This window comes from Myotis daubentonii, chromosome 15 (genome assembly GCF_963259705.1).
Source record: "Myotis daubentonii chromosome 15, mMyoDau2.1, whole genome shotgun sequence".
Taxonomy (NCBI): Eukaryota; Metazoa; Chordata; class Mammalia; order Chiroptera; family Vespertilionidae; genus Myotis; species Myotis daubentonii.
In genome coordinates this window covers 28,449,711-28,466,449 of record NC_081854.1, presented here as the reverse complement: position 1 = coordinate 28,466,449, position 16,739 = coordinate 28,449,711, and the positions used below count along the sequence as shown (strand labels likewise).

Genomic DNA, 16,739 nt, shown 5'->3' with positions numbered 1-16,739 from the left:
TACAAAAACAAACAAACCGATTGAGAACCAAGATGGCGGCATAGGTAAACGCCGGAGTTTGCTGCTTTGAACAACTACTTCAAAAGTGAAACCAAAAAACGGAAGGGACATCACCCAGAACCACAAGAACACTGGCTGAGTGGAAGTCCTACAACTAGGAGGAAAGAGAAACGCATACGGACACTCAGAGGAGGCGCAGTGCTGAAGTCAAATTCTGAGGTGCGGAGTGCGCGGAGCGGGCTGGCGGCGGAGGGCGCGGTTGTTGTTTTCAATCGGGAGGGAGTCGCAGACTCTGAGCTCCAGATCTGGGCGAGTCTTTAGGGACCCAGACTCAAACGGGAGAAGCGGGACTGTCTGGCTTCGGTCAGAGCGAGTGCAGCTTTCTCTCCGAGCTTTGCAGCGGGTGCTGGGACTCAGAGAGTCAGAGCCCCTGGGGACAGGACTGAGAGCCGCCATAACTGCTCTCTCCGGCCCACCCTGTTGATCCTGTGCGACCCGCCCCGCCCAAGCCCTGCACACAGGCATTGGCCGGATAGCCTCAGGCAAAGGCTAGATTAGCAACTCCCTAGAGGACAGAAGTTCTCTCACTGCTGACACAGCTGATTCTAATAGCCACTTGGCCTGGAGGTCAAACCCTCCCTGGAATTAGCTACAACAATCAAGATTTATCTATAAGACTGCGAACAAAGACCACTAGGGGGTGCACCAAGGAAGCATAACAAAATGCGGAGACAAAGAAACAGGACAAAATTGTCAATGGAAGAAATAGAGTTCAGAACCACACTTTTAAGGTCTCTCAAGAACTGTTTAGAAGCTGCCGATAAACTTAATGAGATCTACACGAAAACTAATAAGACCCTCGATCTTATATTGGGGAACCAACTAGAAATTAAGCACACACAGACTGAAATAACGAATATTATACAGACGCCCGACAGCAGACCAGAGGAGCGCAAGAATCAAGTCAATGATTTGAAATGCGAGGAAGCAAAAAACATCCAACCGGAAAAGCAAAATGAAAAAAGAATCCAAAAATGCGAAGATAGTGTAAGGAGCCTCTGGGACAGCTTCAAGCGTACCAACATCAGAATTATAGGGGTGCCAGAAGATGAGAGAGACCAAGATATTGAAAACCTATTTGAAGAAATAATGACAGAAAACTTCCCCCACCTGGTGAAAGAAATGGACTTACAGGTCCAAGAAGCTCGGAGAACCCCAAACAAAAGGAATCCAAAGAGGACCACACCAAGACACATCATAATTAAAATGCCAAGAGCAAAAGATAAAGAGAGAATCTTAAAAGCAGCAAGAGAAAGAAACTCAGTTACCTATAAGGGAATACCCATACGACTGTCAGCTGATTTCTCAACAGAAACTTTGCAGGCCAGAAGGGAGTGGCAAGAAATATTCAAAGTGATGAATACCATGAACCTACAACCAAGATTACTTTATCCAGCAAAGCTATCATTCAGAATTGAAGGTCAGATAAAGAGCTTCACAGATAAGGAAAAGCTAAAGGAGTTCATCACCACCAAACCAGGATTATATGAAATGCTGAAAGGTATCCTTTAAGAAGAGGAAGAGGAAGAAAAAGGTAAAGATACAAATTATGAACAACAAATATGCATCAATCAACAAGTGAATCTAAGAATCAAGTGAATAAATAATCTGATGAACAGAATGAACTGGTGATTATAATAGAATCAGGGACATAGAAAGGGAATGGACTGACAATTCTTGGGGGGGAAAGGGGTGTGGGAGATGTGGGAAGAGACTGGACAAAAATCGTGCACCTATGGATGAGGACAGTGGGTGGGGAGTGAGGGCGGAGGGTGGGGCGGGAACTGGGAGGAGGGGAGTTATGGGGGGGAAAAAAAAAGGAACAAATGTAATAATCTGAACAATAAAGATTTAATTAAAAAAAAAATAAAAATATAAAAATAAATAAATAAATAAATAAATAAAAAAACAACAAAAAAAAAACAAACAAACCACATGTGCATTGTATCTTACTGTGCAGATGAGCTTCAGTTTATTCAATGAGCGGAGAGGTGCTACCACTGGAGAGGTGCCGTTTCAGCCAGCAAAACCACGTGCTGCTTGAACCTCTGGATGAGCAGCGTTACACACATTCGAGATGTACCTTGCTGTGGAAACCTGTACCCAGTAAGCCTCTGTTCCCATCTGAAAAAGTAATCTTTAACGCTAAATGATCACTTACCTTGACTTTTTCCTCCAACCTTCCCATGCGAATATTGCCTTTTATAATTTTGTTGAGAACTCCATGTTTCTCATTTTCTAAACATTTGGCCTAAGGAGAAAGGTGAAAAGAAAAATAATGGGCTCTCAGTTTTACAGTGGCAAATTAAAAGAATAAAAAATTCTGCAAAAAATATTACTACTGCCGAAACCGGTTTGGCTCAGTGGATAGAGCGTCAGCCTGCAGACTGAAGGGTCCCGGGTTCGATTCCGGTCAAGGGCATGTACCAGGGTTGCGGACACATCCCCAGTAGGAGATGTGCAGGAGGCAGCTGATCGATGTTTCTCTCTCATCGATGTTTCTAACTCTCTATCTCTCTCCCTTCCTGTGTGTAAAAAATCAATAAAATATATTTTAAAAATATATATTACTACTCCCAAATGATGTTCATTCTGACAGTTGTTTTGGCCCAACCCCACCTGCCCCCACCTGGATTCCCACTCCCTGTGTGAGGGCTGTGGGCAGAACCTGGCCAAGAGCTGAGGAGGGGCAAGAGTGGAACACTATGCGGGTTGTCCCTCCTGGGCACAAACAGGAGATCTGTGCCCCCCAGGGCCAGGGGATGGGAGAGGTTGCAAGGGTTCTAACACATTTCTCTATCCTATGGAATATACCATTCCTTCAATCATATCCAAGGAGTAAGTGCCAAGATGCAAATAAACTTTAACTTGATTTATTTGAATAATTACAAAATTAAGGAGAATATGAATGCACAATGCTTTTCTCTAAACAAATGTGACAGGCAGTATTTCCAAGGAGGGATATAATTTGAAGCTGAATGATTCATATTAATATCTACATGGGACATGAACTACTGTGCACTATAAATTATTTCAAATCATTTAAAAATTATAAAACTAAGCATTCCTTCTAGAGTAGACTAGTAGCGGCAATTTGACTATTATAAAGGAAAAATAAAAGAGTTATTTAACTTGTCACAAGTCACACAGAAAACCCACCCCAAAGGCAGGATTAGAAATTAAGATGCCAATATCAATACAAAGGGCTCTCATAAGGCCCAAGGGACCAGGAAGAGGGAAGGTGGGAGTATATGGGTCACAGCCCCAGGGAAGTGCAAAGGCAGCCAGTACCACCCCTGAACTCCTACTAGAGGGGGCTGGCCTTGGGGCTCCCCAGGGGAAGGACCCTGCAGGGTCAAGAGGACAGCAGTGTCTGCGTGTACAGAGATCCCTCATGGTGGGTGGGCCAGGGCATATGAGAGCAGCTTCCCCCATGTCTGAAGGTTCTGAAGACTCTAACTCAGGCCTGGATTTCAGGCCATAATAACCAAGGTCAGGGCAGGAGGAGAAAACACATTTCATTGTGTCATGATTTATAACTTTAAGAATTTGAATACACAGTATGTGGCCTCCATTTATATTTCTATCCTAAGCTCATAAATATGAGGGGTGGACCTAAGGGTCAGGGAAGATCTTAACTTCATCATGGAAGCCTGGAATGCTCTCTGGCCCATGTGGGCTGGAGGAACCTGCGTGTCCTACCCATGCCTCCTGCATGCCCCCTACTGGGGATTGAGCCCACAACCAGGGCACATGCCCTAACCAGGAATCGATGCTTAACCACTGAGCAATACTGGCCAGGCTGGCTTTGTCTTTACAATGTCAATGACACGGGACAGCCAGGTCCCCATGAATGTCTGCTAGATAAATGGGTTTGTTTGGCAGTTTATGTTTTTCAATAAGCCCTCTGTTTGCCTCTTGATATACCAGTGGGTAAGCCCAGGAGGCAGAGCAGAAGGGGAAACAGGGAAGCAACCGATTAATGTTTCTCTCTCACATCAGTGCTTCTCTCTCTCTCCTTCTCCCTTCCTCTCTGAAATAAAATTTAAAAAATTTTTAAAAAGATCAAAATTTTCCCCCAAGATTTGGATACTATTTATATTTCTTCTTATATAAACAGTAGCTAAAAACCTCTGTGCATTTTCCTATGGAGGAACTTAGTATCTTTCTAGCAAATGGGAGTAAGCCTGTGACACATCCTGACAGACTCTCCACACTTCATTCACCAGAGAAGGGCCGAGTTACTTCCAACTGCCAATTTCTGACTCTCTCAGAAAGTCCTCAAGTCTCTTTTCTAATGACATCCATTAAACTGTTACTTCTGACTCTACACTACCAACACTGCTTAAATAAGCAATGTGTTCAATGTAGAAAAATCATAAAATGCAGATAAGTAAAATGATTTTAAAAATTTTCTTGTAATTCTACCACGATTTTAAAATCTCTTGTATTTCCACCACTTGAATGTCTAACACACTGTAACATTTGGTGGTAATTCCTATCAGACTTTTCTCAATGCATATAGCTTGGCATAGCATCTATTTTATTTCACTGTACATCCTATTGTAGACATCTTTTAAAATCATTGCGGAGATACCAAGAATCATGTCCATGGCATCACTCCTGCTGGCTGCGTAGAGCATCATCACCACCAATAATTTCCTCCCTTCCCTTCCTGAGAACTGGTGTTGTTAGAAACAAGGGGATGAATATCACTGCCCTTTAAACTGTGTCCTTAGGATGAACTCTATTTAACCTGTCTATGATTCTTATGTTCTTCAAACAAGGAATATATTGTCAGTTTTACAGAGAGAATATAAAGGTGCATCTGTGTGTGTAATACACCCGATAACTACTGTTCCCATTTAGCTAAATGGACTAAATCCATTAGTTTACCTTTTAAAATATAATTTGCCATTATTTAAAAGTTTGGGTTATTTGACTTTTAAAAATGTTTTTCCCCCATGATTGAAAGATAAAATTTTGGAGAATTTGAAATTTTGCTGTTGAAATTTAAAAAGATGAAGCTGTTTATGGATAATTTTGTAAAACAAAAAATATACTCCTGAAATTATGTTTGCATATAAACTTACAGTGTATGGAAGTAACTGAGGAGACTTACCAAACACATAAGATTGTCACGTTCCTGAGTGATATTCTCCGCCAGGCCAACAAGATTTGCCAGGTACTTATGGGCAGACATTTCATTCTCCATGGCTTTTTCAACCTGCTTTTTGAGGACGTCAATTTTTTTTTGAGATCTCCTAGAGTTCCCCCAAATGGTGGAATAAAAAACTCATTAACCTGGATGGCTAGAGCATAATGAATATCTGTATTATAAAAACAGCAAGTTATTCTTCAGCGATCAAAATCTGTAAGTTTCGAGGTGAGAAATGGTAACTGAATTTAATTTTAAACTCAACATAATTATTGACTCAAAGTCAAGCCAATAGAAATCACAAAATGTTTTGACACAATTAATAAGCTAATAATATTTTATTCTATTAATTTTTAGGTTCATATTGTAAAAGGTACTTTTGAAAAGGAATTCAGTATCCCAAAGTAGACTTTTAGGAAAAGGTTAGGAAAGAACTAGAAGTTTCATAGTCTTAGAATCATCTTATAATTCTCAACAATATGTTGAGAATGGGGGGGGAAGGCCCCAGCCCGGCCTGTGCCCTCTCGCAGTCTGGGGGCCCTTGGGGGATGTCCGACTGACGGGGAGCCAGTCCACAGGGAGCGGGCCTAAGCTGTCAGTTGGACATCTTTAGCACTGCTGTGGAGGAGGGAGAGGCTCCCGCCACCACCACTGTGCTCACCAGCCATGAGCCTGGCTTCTGGCTGAGTGGTGCTCCTCTGTGGGAGCACACTGACCACCACGGGGCACCTCCTGCATTGAGTGTCTAGCCTCTGGTGGTCAGTGCATGTCATAGCAAACGGTTGCTCCACCGTTGGGTTGATTTGCATATTAGCCTTTTAGTATATAGGATAGACTAGAAAAATGCTGGTCAACAGGAAAGCTTTTACTGTATTTATATATTCTTTTCTATTTTATAGCTAATATTAGAAAAAGAAAAAGAGACTATTTTTAATTGTTTTTTAATGACTAAAAAGCTTAAGAAAAATATATATAAAGACCTATTTGTTTTCTGTGCCCTTTCGAGTTCAGCTTCCAGCGCTTTGTTTTTAGCTGTCAAGTTGTTCTTCTCTAATAGCAAACTCTTCTTCTGCACTTGCAGGACTGTCAACTTTTCCATCAACTCTTCCATTTCAGCACTTTCTTTCTCATCTTCCTTCTGCAACCGGCTGATGGACAAAAACATCACAGGCTTGTATCCAATATACAGAGGCTACAATGAAGCAGCCACTTGCCAGGCAAGTGATAATCAGCCCAAACCTCCAACCCCTGGTGGGTCATTTGGAAGGCCTCTGCACAGCATCTCCCCACCCATCCTTGGAGGACCTGGGTTGGAGCTCCTAGAGGATAGGAGAGAGAGTGTGGCTGGGCAAATAATTCTTTTATTAAAACAATTTTTTAATAGATTTTTATTGATTTTAGAGGGGAAGGGAGAGGGAGAGAGAGATAGAAACATCAATGATGAGAGGCATCATTGACTGGTTGTCTCCTGCATGCCCCCTACTGGGGATTGAGCCGCAACCCAGGCATGTGCTCTTGACCAGAATTTAACCTGGAACCCTTCAATCTGCAGGCTCTATCCCAGGGGTGGGCAAACTTTTTGACTCGAGGGCCACAATGGGTTCTTAAACTGGACCGGAGGGCCAGAATAAAAGCATGGATAGAGTGTTTGTGTGAACTAATATAAATTCAAAGTAAACATCATTACATAAAAGGGTACGGTCTTTTTTTTCAATAGTTTTATTCATTTCAAACGGGCCAGATCCGGCCCGCGGGCCGTAGTTTGCCCACGGCTGCTCTATCCACTGAGCCAAACTATGGCTAAAAACTTTTTTTAACTTAGAGAAAAAGGGAGGAACAGAGGGAGGGAAAGCAGGAGGGAGGGAGGGAGGGGGAGAGAGAGAGGGGGGGAGAGAGAGAGAGAGAAGGAGAGAGAGAGAGAGACTTCGATTGGTTACCTCCTGTATGTGCCCCAAGAGGGGATTGACCCCTTAACCTAGGTATGTGTCCTGACCAGGAATCAAACCTGAAACCTTTTAGTATACAGGATGATGCTCCAACCAACTGAGTCACACTGGCCAGAGCCAATTGTGATCACTCTCTTTTTTTTTCTTTAATGTTTTTATTGATTTCAGAGAGAGGTAGAGGGAGAGAGGGATAGAAATATCAATGATGAGAGAGAATCACTGATTGGCTGCCTATTGGATGCCCCCTACTGGGGACTTAGCCCACAACCTGGACATGTGCACTGACTGGGAACTGAACCATGATCTCCTGGTTCATGGGCTGACGCTCAACCACTGAGCAACACCAGACAGGGTGTGATCATTTTTTACTGTTTTGTAACCTAATCTCTTCACTTAAAAATATACTGTGGTGAGAGAGCAGGACGTCTGGCTTGCAAGCAAGAACCTTTGTATCACATGTGATGAAAGCACAATTTAAAAATGGGTGATGTTGAGAAGGGCAAGAAGACGTTTTCCAGAAGTGTACCCAGCGCCGTATTGTACACAAAGGAGGCAAGCACAAGACTGCGCCAAATCTCCATGGTCTATTTGGGTGAAAAACAGGTCAGGACTATCCAGAACAAAGGCATCACCTGGGGAGAGGAGATGCTGATGGAAAATTTGGAGAGTCCCAAGAAGTACATCCCCAGAACAAAAATGATTGTTGCTGGCATTAAGAAGAAGGCACAAAGGGAAGACTTGATAGCTTATCTCAAAAAAGCAACTAATGAATAGATGCCTTATTTAACACAAAAATATCTCGTGACTTTTTTTATGTGTACCATATTTAAATTGATCTCATACTCCAGAATTCAGATCATGAAAGACTGAGAGAATATTTCTTTGGGCAGTCCTGATTTACATAAGAGTGACTTGTGGTTAAATGGACATGATCAGCTTTTTGAAATCCGAAAGTAATTTGGTCCAGCAAGTGCTATTACTGTTTTTCCTTTCTAAAGATATGATTGAACTTGATTAACAATGTAGATCTTTCACAGAGATGGGGAATCCAATATCAAAACCTGCTTGCAAGCCCTGGCCCGTGTAGCTCAGTTGGTTGGGTGTTGTCTGTGTACTGAAAGGTTTCCAGTTCAATTCCCAGTTAGGGCACATGCCCGGGTAGTGGGCTTGACCCCCAGTAGGGGGCGTGCAGGAGGCAGCTGACTTATGTCTCACTCTCACATCAAAGTTTTTCCCTCTCTTCCCCCCTTCCTCTCGCTCTAAAAATCAATTAAAAAATCTTTAAAAGGCATCCTATCCTTTATCTTATTAAAAAATAAGCCTATAGGATATTGATTTTATATTTAAATGTATGTAACTGATTATGTTAATATGTTTAAATACTAAGGAAATGCCTTTACCGTCTCTTAGACCAGCAAGATTTGCCTGTGTTTCAAGTTGTATTCATTAGCCCAGTGGTCGGCAAACTCATTAGTCAACAGAGCCAAATACCAACAGTACAACGATTGAAATTTCTTTTGAGAGCCAAATTTTTTAAGCCACCAACACAAAAGAATTACAATTCTTAAATTGATGACAAAAATACCTGTAGGATTTGCAGCTGATTGGAAAAATACATGTAACTTTATGCTTCGAGTAGGTACTTTTGTCACGCGCACGTGATTTGCGGACACGACTAGCACTAACCATGCACAATGAGACTGCTGACTGACTGGCTCACTCAACTCGTGCATGAATCCCGCGCCTCCCCCGCGCTGCTTCTCCCGTCGCCCGCCCGCCCGCCCGACACCCCCTACTTCTTCTAACGCCACTTCTTCAAAATAGACTCGCCCAGGCCGAAAACCGACTTCTGCGCATGGGCCACGAAGTTTCAATCGCACTGTACGTGCGTGCCCGCACGTGGTATTTTGTGGAAGAGCCACACTCAAGGGGCCAAAGAGCTGCATGTGGCTCGCGAGCCGCGGTTTGCCAACCACTGCATTAGCCTACTAGAGGTGAGGGCTGAAGATGAGCTGGCAGTGTCCACTTCATCTTTTTGGTCTTAACTAAACCAATTTAATTAAAATCCCCTTTATCTAATAAAAAAAATCCCCTGCATCTAAAATGTACCTTTTACTTAATGAGAGGCATTTTTGTATAGTTTATGTGTAATATCAAATAGAAAATACTTAGCACTATAGGCTATATTCTCATGTAAAAAATAATCTTTCGTGAAGTTACTTTTAAAAAAAATTTTTTTTTATTGATTTCAGAGAGGAAGGGAGAGGGAGAGAGAGAGAGAAACATCAATGATGAGAGAATCATTGATCGGTTGCCTACTGCACACCAGGGATTGAGCCCGCAACCTGGGCATGTGCCCTGGCTGGGAATCAAACCTCCTGGTTCACAGGTTGATGCTCAACCACTGAGCCCTGCCAGTCAGGCTGTGACATAATTTTTTTAAATATATATTTTATTGATTTTTTACAGAGAGGAAGGGAGAGGGATAGAGAGTTAGAAACATCGATGGGAGAGAAACATCGATCAGCTGCCTGCTGCACACCTCCTACTGGGGATGTGCCTACAAACAAGATACATGCCCTTGACAGGAATCGAACCTGGGACCTTTCAGTCTGCAGGCCAGTCTCCATCCACTGAGCCAAACAGTTAGGGCTGTGGCATAATTTTTAATGGCTGTGTTGTACTCCATTTTATGGTTGCATCCTTTCATTTAACTAGTTCCTTATTGCTGGATCTCTAGGCTTCAGTTCTACTCCTTTAAATTATCTTTGGTTCTAACATCAATAAAGGCTGGGACAGTAGAGAAAAATATCGTACACACATACACACAAAATGCAGAGACAGCCCTCTTCTACTTTAATAAAGTATTTACCATTATCAGACTCATAGACACATGTGATCATGCAGCTACAATGACTCAGAGACTCAGAAAAAGATGGAACAAAAATTTTAAAAAAAGAAAGAAAAGAGCAACCTCTCTCCACTCCATCTATAACAATATGCATTGTGGTGCATTAACCCTTGAAAAGGCATTAATTCCTTACCTTTGTAATTCATTTACAATTGAAGTATGAACTTTCATTGCTATTTTGCCCTCCAACTGTGTTTTCAGTTCTTGGCATTCGGTACATAAATTCTCCAGTTGCTTCTTGCTTTTAGTTAGCTCCTTTTCTTGGCTCTGTGTTTTAGTCTCCAGAAGCATTAGTTGTTTAGTCAGCTTAGAAACTGAAAAACAAAAGGGATGGACGAAGACTTGGTACAGGAAATTTAATATATGATTAATGATTACTAATGAGCCAGCTTATAAAAAATAATATTTTAAAAATCTTTTGGAGATTTATAAATTAATACCAAAGACCTTGTACTTAGAAATTACCATCCCTATATTAAGCATTCACTAAACATAAACTCTCTTATTGAAGTTCAATATCTTGATATAATTGTTAAATATACAATATTTAACAAGATATGGTTTTAATCTTCAAGGAACTGTCTAAATACTGAAGCTCTAGTCACATGTAGGTATGCGAGCACACCTCAGGATGTCAGCCCTAAAACTGCAAGATTTTCAAGGACATCAATTTGGTGAAATGAAACCAAGGATCCTGATTTAATGTATGATTCTGATTTAATATGGACCCCCAGCACTATTCCGTTTCTTCACAGCATGCCCACTTAATACGCCTTAGCCCTTTCCTTTTCTGGTCATTAACGCCCTAAGGCAGCCAGAAACAATGGCCATGCCTGGACTCAGGGTCACAAGGTATGGGTTTCCATTAAGCTAAAGATAACATCATGGCCTGTGTTGTGTTTCAGCTCGAGTTCTAAAGCAGAGTGACCTCTGGCCATGGCCCCGTGAAACCATACTGAGAGACTCAAAGCTGACCGCAAGACTTAAAATTATTATCTACCTCACTCTTTTTTAAAATGCATTTATTGATTTGAGAGAGAGAGAGAGAGAGTGAGAGAGAGAGAGAGAGAGAGAGAGAAACATCGATTTGTTGTTCCACTTATTTATGCATTCACTGGTTGCTTCTTGTAGGTGCCCTGGCTGGAGATCAAACCCGCCACTTTGGCATACTGGGAGGACATTCTAACCAACAGAGCTACCCGACCAGGGCCCCTTCCCTCACTCTTGACCTTACTCATGATAACTTGTGATTTTGCTCTATACAACCCCTTGTCTGTAAACCTTCAAGTTTGGGCTTTTGGGCATTAGCTTTCCGTTCTCCTGGGTGACGCCAATCATAATAAAATAGCCAATCTTTCTCCATTATTTTCCTTCCCTTTTTTCATTAAGTTTTTGTTTTATTATGTCCGGTATCTAAAGTAAATCATAAATACTTCATCCTATTTGACAGAGTAGTACATAATAATAAGACACTTCCTGGGCATCTGTTGAAACTAGTACATAGTAGTATTACAGCAAAGAACTTTAAACCCTTCCACTCCATAAAAACACTTAGTTGGTCAAAATTAATAGCTATTTCTGGGAAATGGAAAAATAACATAGGCAACTGACTGAATCATATAGGCCAAAAGGTTGGCCCCGCCCCACATGACCAGAAGAATCATACCTATTCAGAGCTGCTCTGTTTGAGAACATTAAGCTTAGTCAATATGAAATCAATTTTCCCTGTCACCTCTAATCTTGAAAGCAAAGATAGGAGGCTCAACATCATTCACTCTCTCCCCTTTCAGACAAATAACGCCAGAGCAGGCGCATATACTTCCGTGCTGTGCACAGACCAGGGCGTGGGGATGTCCTATGGAGGAAACTCGCTGGACTCTGAGATGCTCTCACTTTCAAACATGTCCTGGCTACTGGAAACAAGGGAAGTGCTAGCCTCAGTCAGCAGCAGCAGAGGCTGCTGGTTTAACTCTTCCAGTTGTGGGAAGGGGAGGGTTCAATATCGGGGTGCAGGAAGGAAAACACAGGAAGGGTTACTTGGGCTCATGCAAGACAGCTTGTATTTCGGCCTCCTGTCCTATATTGTTCTTCACTGGAAAAGAAAATTCAGTAAAACAAAAGGAAAAATGCCACTATCTTTTTGTTTATAAATTTTGGTTTTTATGAAAGTGGAAGAAATGACTCTTATCTGGCCCACTTCAAAGTCCAGTTATATATACCGAGGCCCCTAGGGGCGGGGAAGGACACCTGTGAAAGTATCTGACAGGTTTAACCTCTGACAGCACCTACAGCTCTGCAGGAAGGGCACAGCACAGAGAAACTGTTTAGAGACCCAGTAGTACCACTTATTTACTCATTCAACAAATAGTCAGACACAGATCCTTGTGTTGTCACCTACAATTGATTTATAAAATTATAGAATAATTAAAGCAACACTGGAGCCTAAGAGGAAGCAATCAATGCATAATGGGTAAAGGCTGGATATGTTGTAACATAAACAACAGCATTTCAGTAAAGGAAACTATATGCTAAGGAACATGATCTTCTCTATTTTCCATTTAGAGGGAAGCTTTCCCAGAAAGCGGGGTACAAGTGTAAAATGACAGGACAAAATCACGGCATTGCCATCACTCACGGGGAAGACAGCTCACCTTCCTGGAGACGCTCCTGGTGGGTGTCCTTGACTTTTCTTTGCTGAATCTCCAACTGCTCTACCAACAACCTGTTTTCCTCTAAAACCAATTCCGCCTGAGTCTGAAGCCGATGCCTACGAGTGATTTACAAAATTAAACACTGCCATACAGGTGCTCCGTGGTTAGAGACAGTCAGAGTCTAAAACAGTGATGGCGAACCTTCTGAGCTTGGCGTGCCAGCATTTTGAAAAACCCTAACTTAACTCTGGTGCCGTGTCACATATAGAAATTTTTTGATATTTGCAACCATAGTAAAACAAAGACTTATATTTTTGATATTTATTTTATATATTTAAACGCCATTTAACAAAGAAAAATCAACCAAAAAAATGAGTTCGCGTGTCACCTCTGACATGCGTGTCATAGGTTCGCCATCACTGGTCTAAAAGAAAGTAATACTAGGAGATGTAGGGAACGAATATTTGGACATGGTTTTTGTTTTGTTAATCCTCACCCAGGGATATTTCTTCCTTGATTTTTAGAGAGAGTGGAAGGGAGAGAGAAAGGGAGGGAGTGGGGAGAGAGACATCGATCGTTTCCTCCTGCTGCACTTGGACATGTTTTAATGCTAAACATGTTATTAACACATCAACCCCACCATATGCATTAAATGGGGAGAAAGGACAGAATGAAGTTTAAATTATGAATTTCTGAGTAACTTTTTAAAATGTAAAATTTCAAACATATACAAAAGTAGTAAGAACAGAACGATTAACTCCCATGTATATACAACACCTAGCTTGAACAATTATCAAATGGCTAACCTTGTTTCATCTACATAAACCTCCAATCCCCCCACCCACTGGATTATTTTGAAGCCAGAATGAAATAGTTTAAAGAATTTAGAAAGTTCCCATTTTAATTAAAAAAATACTGACTTGTAATCATAGTTGCAAAAACAAACAAACAAAAAGCCCCACCTCCAATAGCCTTTGGACAGTTCCTTAAACTGTACTGAGACTGCCCAGCCTAATTTCACAAGCGAACCCTTTCCTTACAGTTGGTAGAAAGTTAACCCCAGCCCAAGGCAACCTTCATGGTCACAAATTCCAATTCGAATGAGCGGAAAGAACCGTAGAGATCTAGATAAATGTTTACCACCCAAAGTACACGTACGCCAGTAAATTATCTCCATTTCCACTCTAAACTAAAGAATGAGGTGGAGGAGGAGGAAAGAGGATGAAAGGAATCAAGGTTTTATATTGATGACTTCACTCTGACAGTGGCTGTGCACTAGCTCCTTGGCACCCTGGAGGTGTCCCTACCCGCCACCCCACCATGGGAGAGAAGGCCTCATTCCTGCTTTGCAGAGAGCAGATCCATTTAGTCTGTTTTATGTCTTGGACTTCCTTATAAGGTTTACTTTCTTCCCTCCTCCCCTCCCCTCCCCTCCTTCACTCCCCCCCCTCCTCTCCTTCCCTTCCTCCCTTCTTTCTTTTGTAAAGGAAAGGGCTTCCCTATTCCTACAAAAGAGACAAAAACCTCGGATTTAGTTTAGCACTCCTTCCCATTTTATAGGTAAAGAAACTGAGCCTGAGGTGATCCAATTGGTCAGGGGACGTTAGGAAAAGAAGCTGCAGCCTAGAAATTTATTGACCTGCATTGAAACTAAGGAGAAAACTTCCACTAAAGTGCAAAGTCAGTGCGCCTGAGGATCTGCTGGGGATGTATAGTACCTCACACCTTTGCAGGTACAGGGAGCAGCAGCCAAGGAGGTGCACGGGAGGGCACGACTGTGAGGGGCTTCAGGAAGGAGTGTGATGCTCCAGAGCCCGGGGTCCCCTTCCTGAGATGGACAGTCAATTCGAAGGGGCCTCAACAGGCACTGCACAGAGCTGCTCTCCTACCCACCAGCACAGGCCACCACCAGAGCAGGGTGCACAATTCAAATGGCAATAAACACAGGATTGGGGAACATGGATGGGATTAAAAGTGGGATCTGTCTTTCTTCCTTTTATTTTATTTACTAGAGGCCGGGTGCACGAAATTTGTGCACTTGAGTCGGGGGTGGGGGGTGGGGGATCCCTCAGCCCAGCCTGCACCCTCTCGCAGTCCGGGAGCCCTCGGGGGATGTCCGACTAATGGCATAGGCCCGCTCCTCATGGGCCTAAGCTGGCAGTCAGTCAGACATCCTTAGTGCTGCCGCAGAGGCGCGAGAGGCTTCCGCCACTGCCGCTGCACTCGTCAGCCATGAGCCCAGCTTCTGGCTGAGCCACGCTTCCCCTGTGGGAGCGCACTGACCACCAGGGGGCAGTTCCTGCATTGAGTGTCTGCCCCCTGGTGGTCAGTGCATGTCACAGTGACAAGTCGTTCTGCTGTTCGGTCAATTTGTATATTAGCCTTTTATTATATAGGATTTCTTTGCGTGTTTTTTGTTAATCCTCATCAGAGGATATTTTTCCACTGATTTTTAGAGAGAGTGGAAGGAAGAAGGAGAGACAGGGAGAAACATCAATGTGAGAGAGGCACATCAATTGGTTGCCTCCTGCACACACCCCGACCCGAGCCAGGGAAACTGCAACCAAGGTATGTGCCCTTGACCAGATTCGAACCTGGGACTCTTCAGTCCATGGGTCGATGCTCTATCCATGGAGTCAAACCGGTTAGGACTTATTTTTCTTATTTTTATTTTAAGGAAAGTAAACAGGTTTCACTTACAGCTATATACAGGTTAGAGAAAGTATCTGAGGTTCCAGTTTCTCAAGAGGACTCTTAGAGGCACGTGAGGCCCAGTCTCACTGACTTGCTTCCCAGGGAGCTAGTCAAGGAGGGTTTGAAGGGGGAGACACTAGGAAACCCGACAGTAGAAAATCCAAGTTCAACAGGAGCAGTCACAGTGCACCAAGATCCAGTAGCTGCCAGGCCAGTCCCAACTGGCACATCAGTGACCATAAAATCAGGAAAATTAACCTACCAGTAAGAATGCCGTTGACTTGATTTTGAATTTCTGAATCTCACATATGGAAAATATTTAATTCTTTCCAGGAATGTTGAAATACTTTAAAAAATACTAAACATAACATATACTCTAAGCAAAAAAGATATATCTAAATAGTTTTTGCTTTCTTAGTCTTGCCTGGATAGTCCCTTTAGACCAGCCGTGGGCAAACTACGGCCCGCGGGCTGGATCCGTCCCGTTTGAAATGAATAAAACTAAAAAAAAAAAAGACCGTACCCTTTTATGTAATGATGTTTACTTTGAATTTATATTAGTTCACACAAACACTCCATCCATGCTTTTGTTCCGGCCCTCCGGTCCAGTTTAAGAACCCATTGTGGCCCTCGAGTCAAAAAGTTTGCCCACCCCTGGTTTAGACTTTTGAAGAATCTCAAATTCAGTGAGTAGGCATTTGTTGCTGCTGTGCGGACGAACAGGATGTGGCCCTGCCCTTGAGCTCACAGAGGAGAGGGAGACAGATGTGGAACACACAGCCTGAGCTTAAGGCTAGGGCAGAAACTGAGACAAGGGAGCTATTAACTCTGCCTCTAGGAAGAACTACTAACCAGCCTCTTTGAGCAGCCCTAATGGGTGACTAGGAGTGCAGGGGGGTAGGAGGGGAGAAGGGGAGCAGCATCAGCGACAGGATGGAAATAAGGCAACACTCTGCACATGGCAAGGCAGGGCAGGGCAGGGCAGGGCAGGGCCGAGTCAAGGGCTTACTGTGCTAAAGCCCCGTGAGCAGAGGAGTCTAAGAAAGAGTGGGACCCGGAGAAACCAAGATGGTGGCATAGGTAAACACCTGAAATTGCTGCCTCGCACAACCACTTCAAACATACAACTAAAAGAAGGAACAGACATCACCCAGAACCACAGGAAGGCTGGCTGAGGGGAAATTCTACAACTAGAAGGAAAGAGAAAAGCACACTGAGACTCAGAGGAGGTGTGGAAGTAAAGTAAAGAGGTACGGAGGCTCGAGCTTACACAGAAAGGGGATGGCAACGGAGGACACCGGTGTCTTTTGCAATCGGGA

General features: G+C 42.9%; 1 protein-coding gene and 1 pseudogene across 3 annotated transcripts in view; one reads left to right on the top strand and one right to left on the bottom strand.

The window, feature by feature from the left end:
* The window catches only part of CEP89 (centrosomal protein 89), a 77,649-nt gene that overhangs the window by 18,672 nt on the left and 42,238 nt on the right, over nucleotides 1–16,739 (bottom strand). For all 3 annotated transcript variants that reach the window (XR_009448849.1, XM_059667017.1, XM_059667018.1), the window contains exons 13-17: nucleotides 12,727–12,842; nucleotides 10,209–10,389; nucleotides 6,199–6,366; nucleotides 5,183–5,324; nucleotides 2,222–2,311 (exon numbers count right to left, since the gene is read on the bottom strand). Coding sequence is in view for 2 of the 3 variants with exons in the window: in XM_059667017.1 (XP_059523000.1) it covers nucleotides 2,222–2,311; nucleotides 5,183–5,324; nucleotides 6,199–6,366; nucleotides 10,209–10,389; nucleotides 12,727–12,842 (697 nt within the window). In the remaining variant the exon portion in view is untranslated. The remainder of the gene's footprint in view (nucleotides 1–2,221; nucleotides 2,312–5,182; nucleotides 5,325–6,198; nucleotides 6,367–10,208; nucleotides 10,390–12,726; nucleotides 12,843–16,739) is intronic.
* On the top strand, nucleotides 7,645–7,938 carry LOC132216370 (cytochrome c-like; annotated as a pseudogene).